General features: G+C 44.8%; 1 protein-coding gene across 1 annotated transcript; it reads left to right on the top strand.

Annotated features, from left to right (window-relative positions):
* The first annotated feature begins 890 nt into the window (after positions 1 to 890).
* On the top strand, positions 891 to 5,938 carry HSPA5 (heat shock protein family A (Hsp70) member 5). Its single transcript, XM_048822341.2, has 9 exons — positions 891 to 992; positions 1,207 to 1,341; positions 1,464 to 1,695; positions 2,320 to 2,457; positions 2,807 to 2,919; positions 3,001 to 3,391; positions 3,747 to 3,984; positions 4,234 to 4,401; positions 5,061 to 5,938. Exons 2-9 carry the CDS (start codon positions 1,223 to 1,225, stop codon positions 5,615 to 5,617), a joined length of 1,956 nt encoding a protein of 651 aa, XP_048678298.1. The 5' UTR covers positions 891 to 992; positions 1,207 to 1,222; the 3' UTR covers positions 5,618 to 5,938.
* The last annotated feature ends 2,608 nt before the right edge of the window (positions 5,939 to 8,546 follow it).

The raw sequence follows: 8,546 nt of genomic DNA, 5'->3' as shown, positions 1-8,546 counted from the left end.
TCTAATTTAGAGTAAATGTCTATTTATTCCGGCTTAATTTTTAAGGCAGTTTTACATGGAAATGAAGGGTTTTGTTTTACTCTGTGTCAATGTACAATGCAGATAACACACTGACACCTGAAGTGTTTTCATCCCTAACTTTCTCTATGGGACGCATACAATAACATCAGAGGAGTTGTGTTGTGACATAATGTCCCACCATGCCCTCTGCATGGGGGCATCACATCACACCATCCCAGCTTCCACCTGGGTAGTCACATTGCTCTGCTGTTCCTTCCTTGCAGGGCTTCTCGTCATGGCCTCCATGGCGGGATGTCATCCTGTCACCAGTTGTGACCTCTGGCCCATCGAGCGCCAGGCCATCCCCTGCTCCGATGAGGCTGCCGTGTGGAGAGGTCACACCGTCTCCAGACCCGCCGTGACCTCTGCATTGGGACGTCATCCTCTGGCCCATCGAGGCCCCGTGGGGAGAGCCTCACCGAGCCCCAGGCCCCTAGCAGTGGGTACAGGCGCGGTGACCATTAGCTCCTTGGTCTCTCCTGACAACCGCTCGCCCCCACTTCCCCAGCCCACTCCCCTGGCTCCCCCACTCCCAGCTCCCTCCCCAAGGGCTGGTAACCATAGAAACTTCCAGAATGGACCAGCCCTGCCTCTCTTCTTTCAGCGTGACCACTGCTCCTAACCAATAGGCTCACTCCGCTTGGCTGTCCCTTCGAAGCTGATTGGTCCGCGACACGGGTAAAGCGGACCAATGGAACGACGACGGAGGGGCGCGACGCCACACGTCATTGCGGAGAGGTTGATCTCCGCCAATCAAGAGTAGCCAGCTTAGTCGGCGCCAACCAATGGAAAGGTTCCAGCGCAGGTTCCGCAACCAATAGCTAGCCTCCACGAAGCCATGAAGGAGGGTATATAAGGGTGGGAGGCCGGGGTGGCCTAGGTATAGCGCCGGCAGTAGCGAGCGGAGCGGGTCTGTGTGTGGCGCGGTAACGGTGAGTGGGGCGTGCGGCCTAGTGTGTGGGGCCGCGGTGCCGGCGCCCCGGGCGATGGAGGGCCCTAGTCTCCGGGCGCGGCGGGCGGATGCGGCGGGGCCTGAGGCGCGGCGGGCGGGCGGGCGGATGCGGCCGGGCCGGGGGCCTGAGGCGCGGCGGGCGGGCGGGCGGATGCGGCGGGGCCGGGCCTGAGGCGTTTCCCTTGCGCTGCCAGGTTCCCGGCGGACAGCATGAGGCGGGCGCTGCTGGTGGTGCTGCTGCTGCTGGGCAGCGGGCGCGGCGAGGAGGAGGAGAAGAAGGAGGACGTGGGCACCGTGGTGGGCATCGACCTGGGAACCACGTACTCATGGTGCGTAGAGCGCGGGCTGCCCGGCCAGGGCCGCGCGCTCCCTGGCCGCCGCCGCGGCCCCTTCTCCCCACGCGGGGCCGGGGCCCTGTCCCGCACGGCTGAGCCCGGCTTTGCTTTCACAGCGTTGGCGTCTTTAAGAACGGCCGCGTGGAAATCATTGCGAATGACCAGGGCAACCGGATCACGCCGTCCTACGTCGCGTTCACCCCCGAAGGGGAGCGTCTCATCGGCGATGCCGCGAAGAATCAGCTCACCTCCAATCCTGAGAATACGGTGTTCGATGCCAAACGCCTGATTGGCCGCACGTGGAATGATCCCTCAGTGCAACAGGATATCAAATATCTGCCTTTCAAGGTATGTGCCAAAATTCACACTGCAAACTGCTTAACTTGGCAGGCCACTTTTATGTTGGAGAAGAGTGACTTGTGGACTCAGATTCTGTGTCGAAGCCTATGGGATTGAGCTCTGATGAGGGTCTGCTACATCAGACTGTGGCATAATAAAAGTCTTTGTGGATATTACAGATCTAAACTCCAGTAGGTGACTTATGTTTTCATTGTATCTTCCCCTTATTCATAATCGCAAAATGAATTCTCTTGGACATCCAAAAATCATTAATTGCTGTCCAATAAACCCTAATTTTTTTACTAATTAGGGAGGGTGATTAAGATGGAAACAGTTACTATTATTCACATAGTCTGTCCCATAACTGGAGTAGTTCAGAATGCTAAATATCTTGCCTTGAATAAAAAATGTATGGATTGTGGAAATGGAACTGACATGTAATATCCATGTACAGAATTGTAATCAATGTGGGCTCTCGGCATAAAATATTACTGGAGAGAACATCTATTGTCTGCTCTTCTCTCCTTTCTTGACTTTTTTGAGTAGTGAGCATTGTTCAGGTTCCAGTTCTCTTCAAAGATTTAAAATTACTAGAAATACGTTCTTTACCTTTAAGTGTTCATGTTCTTAAAGGTTCTTGAAAAGAAGACCAAGCCATATATACAAGTTGATGTTGGTGGTGGACAGACAAAGACATTTGCTCCAGAAGAAATTTCTGCTATGGTTTTGACAAAGATGAAGGAAACTGCTGAGGCCTACTTAGGAAAGAAGGTAGGTAACATAACAAAAATGGTCAACTGACATCTTGTAGAAGCAGTAGTTTTCCAAAGTGATAGCAGCAGGTGATCTCCCAAGCTGCAGACCAAAGTTTGACTCTTAATTTCTACCCAGTTTCGCTGGGAGCACTTGAAGAGCTCAGACAGGACCCATTGAGCTTTGCTTAATTCTTGTCTGGCCACTCTAGGGGTACCATTAAAGGAAGCCATTCTTCACCTGGAAGGTGAGAAGGCACTCAAGGCAGTGGCAGTTCCTCTAACACTTGGAAATTGTCAAGCTTTCATTTGTGGTGTTGCTGCTGATTATTGAAGTTGTTACATTAATCCTCATCCTGCTCTTCTAGGTTACCCATGCTGTTGTCACTGTCCCAGCTTATTTCAATGATGCTCAGCGTCAAGCTACAAAGGATGCTGGTACCATTGCTGGATTGAATGTAATGAGAATAATCAATGAACCGTGAGTAGTTTTTTAACTGTTCTGCAATGTCATGCTGTACTAGGCCTTGTGAGTTGTCTAACTACTATTTCTTCATCACAGTACTGCTGCCGCCATCGCTTATGGACTGGATAAGCGGGAGGGTGAGAAGAACATCCTTGTATTTGATCTAGGTGGTGGAACCTTTGATGTCTCTCTCCTCACAATTGATAATGGTGTCTTTGAAGTTGTGGCTACAAATGGAGATACTCACTTGGGTGGAGAGGACTTTGACCAACGTGTTATGGAACACTTCATCAAGTTATACAAGAAGAAAACTGGAAAAGATGTTAGGAAGGACAACAGATCTGTACAGAAGCTACGTCGGGAAGTAGAGAAAGCAAAGCGAGCTTTGTCCTCTCAGCATCAGGCTAGAATTGAAATAGAGTCCTTCTTTGAAGGAGAGGACTTCTCTGAGACACTGACTCGCGCAAAGTTTGAAGAACTGAATATGGTTAGTATTTGAAGCTAGAGTTACAATTGCTTTGTGGTAAATAAGTGTCTTGCAGTTACTTGCATGTTTAGTATGTTCAGCTATTGCTTATGCTGCATTAAATTTACAAAACACAAACATAACTCTGCTATGAAGCAATAACTCCCTAGCTGATGTGGGAGTAGGGAGGAGAAACTAAGGCAAGAGACTTGCCCAAGGTCATGTGGTAAGATGACATCTGGCTGGAGTCAATGCTTGGTGTGTGTTTTGGCTTGCTCATGGTCATTTGTCCAGACCACACTTTGCTGAGATATATTTCTCCAGCATAGGGGAGAAGTAGTGCCTTACCTTACTTTTGTCACTTTTTGCCTTTTAGGATCTGTTCCGTTCCACCATGAAGCCTGTGCAGAAAGTTCTAGAAGATTCTGACCTGAAGAAATCCGACATTGATGAGATTGTACTTGTGGGTGGCTCTACTCGAATCCCCAAGATACAACAGCTTGTTAAAGAGTTCTTCAATGGCAAAGAGCCTTCTCGTGGCATCAATCCAGATGAGGCTGTTGCTTATGGTGCCGCTGTTCAGGCTGGTGTCCTTTCGGGTGACCAAGATACTGGTAGGTGCAAACCTAAACTAGTAACTTTCAGAGTTTTTACACTTCTAGTATTGGAGCAGGTTTTTGGAGGCCTGATCCAAGTTGAGAACAGAAATCCTAGTAACAATGTTAATTAGAATTTAGCTTACATGAACACTCTACTTGCCATACTTTCATAAGGCTACAGTAATTATGGGCCCTTGTCATTTCTAGTCTAACAATAGAATCTAACTGTGAATAGGAGTAAAGCTAGAAACATGTCTCTTTTAGGTGACCTGGTGTTACTTGATGTGTGTCCTCTGACACTTGGCATTGAAACTGTTGGGGGTGTTATGACCAAGCTCATCCCAAGAAATACTGTTGTTCCCACCAAGAAATCACAGATTTTCTCCACAGCTTCTGATAACCAGCCAACTGTAACAATCAAGGTCTATGAAGGTAAGTGTCCTCTATCACTGAACTAAAATAGGATGTATCCTGTACACCACTTTTTTGTGAAAACTTAGTAAAGGTCTTAAAGTTAGACATGGAGCAATGAATGACCATGCCTCAAAAGTCATCTCAGAATTCCTCATTATAGCCCTTGAGAAGAAACAACTCTAGTGGGGAGACCTTGGTAACAGACCAACTCAAAAGGCTACTTGTAGCATCTTAAAGAATACTAGTGTTCCAGTAATAGAGTGCTTGATTGGATTGTCCAGTATTCCCCTCCTCCCTTTGCATGAGGGCACTAATCTTGTGGTCTCTGGAGGGAGAAGTCTAAATAACCCCCATTCAGGTTAAAATAAACTGATATTGTAAAGCCCTTTTTACTACGAACCTGGGTGTCTCAGTATTTCTCTTTGCTGTTACAGGCAAAGATACATGCTGCTCCAGGCAATTAGTCAAGTAACACTTAAAACATTTCTTGTTTTGGGAGTAGGCCATCTGGTCATCATTCAGAGATTCAAGTGTTCCCACACTTGAGCTGGGCTTTCATTTCACCTCCCCTTAAAGTGAAACAAAATATAGGTTCAAAACCTAAGGTTAGTCATGTCAAACCACATGTAACGCCACCTTTTAGGTACAAGTACAAACTAAAACTCTTACCTCTGTAGGTGAACGTCCTCTCACCAAGGATAACCATCTCCTGGGTACTTTTGACTTGACTGGAATCCCTCCTGCTCCTCGTGGTGTCCCACAGATTGAAGTTACCTTTGAGATAGATGTGAATGGAATCCTCCGTGTTACAGCGGAAGACAAGGGCACAGGAAATAAAAACAAGATTACAATTACCAATGACCAGAACCGTCTGACACCAGAGGAGATTGAGAGAATGGTTAATGATGCTGAGAAGTTTGCAGAGGAAGACAAAAAGCTTAAAGAACGTATTGATACCAGAAATGAGTTGGAAAGCTATGCTTATTCACTGAAGAATCAGATTGGGGACAAAGAGAAACTAGGTGGCAAACTCTCATCTGAAGACAAGGAAACAATAGAGAAGGCAGTAGAGGAAAAGATTGAATGGCTTGAAAGCCACCAAGATGCTGAAATTGAAGATTTCAAAGCTAAAAAGAAGGAGCTGGAGGAGGTTGTCCAGCCAATTGTTAGCAAGCTTTATGGAAGTGCAGGACCTCCCCCTGAAGAGGAAGCAGGAGAGAAGGATGAATTGTAAATCTTGATTTCTGAATGTTACCTTGTAAATACTGGACTCAGGAACTCTCCTGTTAAGATAATATTGAACTCTGGAATGTAATTGGAATCTTCACTTCTGAGTGGAGATGGAAATGTTAGCCCAAAGTGGCTGTTTACTGCTTTTCATTAGCAGTTGCTTGATGTCTGTGGGGAGGTGGGAGGGAAGGGTAGTGGGGTGGGACTGTAAAATGAGTTGGGGGTTTAGAAATTTTCCAGTTGAAAACATTCTAACTGGTCATGTGCATTCTGTGTAGAACTTTTTTCTACCCAAGTGACCACAATAAATTTGTTATTTACACTGGATCTAGCTTAATATCATATTTCCTGTAATGTCTGTTTATAGACTATCAACTCAGAGTGCAGTTCACTTACTTAAAATGGTCTCTTCAACTAAAGTTCTGTTCATCCTGCAAATAGTCCAAGTACTTCAGTGTGTAAGCATTTAATCTGAAGTGCTACTAGGCACAACAGTTGTCAGGTCCTTTTTCCTAGCAAGTTAGCAGCTTATCTCCCTTGTCACGGTTTTGGATTACATTCCAAACCTGTTGTACGTAGACGTACATCCTAACGCGATAAAACATGCTGTTCATGGAGCTTGGCTTCGACAGGCTTTCTAGTTTCTAACGCTAAAGCTGATTTCAGACTTGGAAAATGATGTGACACCCAAAGGTGTCCTTTGACTTTGTAGCTTCCTCTTGAGAGATCTTAAAAGCTATTGAATGGGTGCAGCTTTGAGGCAGAGATGTAGCAGAGGCTTAGCAAACAGTATAGCATAGGAAATGCCTGGCTGAATCATGCACCTAATTATCATGCTCCTAGGCTCTCTGACAGTATTGACTTAGCTCCAGTGTTCTGTATGGCACTTGCCAGGAATAGGTTTCCTTACCCAGAGCTTGCATTCTAATGGCCCAATCAAAGTCACTAAAAGCAGTGGTATGACTTGACTAAAGTTGTCATTAGGCCCAGAAGACAAATGTTCTATATGCATTTTCAGATGAGCAGACTGTTTAAATGTGCAAAGTCCTGCACAAATATACATGATCCTAAAAAGCAATATCTCATTCTACACTACAGGGATTTTCCTCTAAGTGTAAATACTTCACTGGAATAGCCTCCTCCATTACTGTGACAAGGCTATATCTAGCTCTTACTAGATCCTGAGTTTGATGCCCCAGTTACATTACCTCTTATTTCCGCATTAAACTCTATTCAACCTACTAACCACTTCTTGGCCTCTAACACACTAAGGGTGTAGTGAAACAGCCAAACTTGGACACAGTTCTGTAAAATGTGTGGTTACTTTGTTCAACATAATACCATAATTTTAATCCCTTAATGCAGCCACTCACCCAGTTCCTTTCATTTGCTGAACCATGGGAAAAAGCTTCATGAGTCAGTACTGGGCAAATTAGTTGAAACAATAGTAAAGAATAAAATTGTCAGACACAGAACAATTGTTGGACAAAAGTCAACATGGTTTCTGTAAAGAGAGATCATATTTTAGTAATCTATTAGCTCTTTGAAGAGGTCAACAAATGTGGACATAGTGTCATTAGATTTCCTGGCAGCCTTTGAGAAGGTCCCTTTGCAAAGTTTCTTACGTAAATTAAGTTGTCATGAGATAAAAGGGAAGATCCTGTCATGGATTGAGAACTAGTTAAAAGACAGGGAATAAAGAATAGGAATTAATGGTAAATTCTCAGAATAGAGAGGGGTAACTGGTAGTGTTCTCCAAGAGTCAGTCCTAAGGACCAATCCTATTCACTTTATTCATAAATGAACTGGAGATGGGTAAACGGGTAGCAAAGTTTGCAGATACTACTAAACTGCTCAAGATAGTTTAGACTAAAGCAGACTGAAGAACTTCACAAAACTAAGTGATTGGGCAACAAAATGGCAAATGAAATTTAATGAGACTAAAAGTAATGCACATTGGAAAAAATAACCCCAACTATACATAGCATATGACAGGCTAGTTTAGCTACAACTAATCAGGAGACAGATCTTGAGTCATTGTGAATAGTTCTCTGAAGACATCCACAGTGTTGTGTACCAGTCAAAATAGCAAATGTGATGATAGGAATAATTAAAGGGATAGAGACTATCTTATTTCTCTTATAAATCCATGGTACACCCACAGCTTGAATACTGCTTACAGATGTGGTCCCCTCAACTCAAAAGATACATTGGCATTAGAAAAGAGCAACTAAAATCATTAGGGGTTTAGAACAGGTCCCCTCAACTCAAAAGATACATTGGCATTAGAAAAGAGCAACTAAAATCATTAGGGGTTTAGAACAGGTCCCATGTGAGGAGAGATTAAAGAGGCTAGGACTTTTCAGCTTGGAAAAGAGGACACATGATAGAGGTCTATAAAATCATGAGTGGTGTGGAGAAAGTGAATAAGGAAAAGTTATTTGTTCCCACCAAATGAAATTAATGGGCAGCAGGTCTAAAACAGATAAGAGGAAGTTCTTCACACACCATACAGTCAACCTGTGGAACTCCTTACCTGAGGAGGTTGTGAAGGCTAGGACTAAACAGGGTTTAAAAGAGAACTGGATAAATTCATGGAGGTTAAGTCTATTAATAGCTATTAGCCAGGATGGATAAGGAATGGTGTCCCTAGCCTCTGTTTGTCAGAGGGTGCAGATGGATGGCAGGAGAGAGATCACTAGATCATTACATGGTAGGTTCACTCCCTCTGGGGCACCTGGCATTGGCCACTGTCGGTAGACAGGATACTGGGTTGGATGGACCTTTGGCCTGACACAGTATTGCCATTCTTATGAACTGGCCTTCCCCCTTCATTCACTTACCTGAGCCACTACAAGAATTATTTGGGGCAGTGCATATTACCTTTGATTCAGATTAAAGTTTTATTTACCATCACTGTCCAATTATGTTAT

Source organism: Caretta caretta, chromosome 16 (assembly GCF_965140235.1).
Source record: "Caretta caretta isolate rCarCar2 chromosome 16, rCarCar1.hap1, whole genome shotgun sequence".
Classification (NCBI taxonomy): domain Eukaryota; kingdom Metazoa; phylum Chordata; order Testudines; family Cheloniidae; genus Caretta; species Caretta caretta.
The sequence above is the reverse complement of the archived record's forward strand: the minus strand, read 5'-3'. Positions and strand labels throughout refer to the sequence as shown.

What these genes read in the sequence shown, in the direction of transcription:
- HSPA5 (XM_048822341.2), top strand. Translation starts at nt 1,223, where the DNA reads ATGAGGCGGGCGCTGCTGGTGGTGCTGCTGCTGCTGGGCAGCGGGCGC. An exon ending in TCAAATATCTGCCTTTCAAG is followed by an intron (nt 1,696 to 2,319) that starts GTATGTGCCAAA and finishes ATGTTCTTAAAG; the next exon opens with GTTCTTGAAAAGAAGACCAA. An exon ending in AGGCCTACTTAGGAAAGAAG is followed by an intron (nt 2,458 to 2,806) that starts GTAGGTAACATA and finishes CTGCTCTTCTAG; the next exon opens with GTTACCCATGCTGTTGTCAC.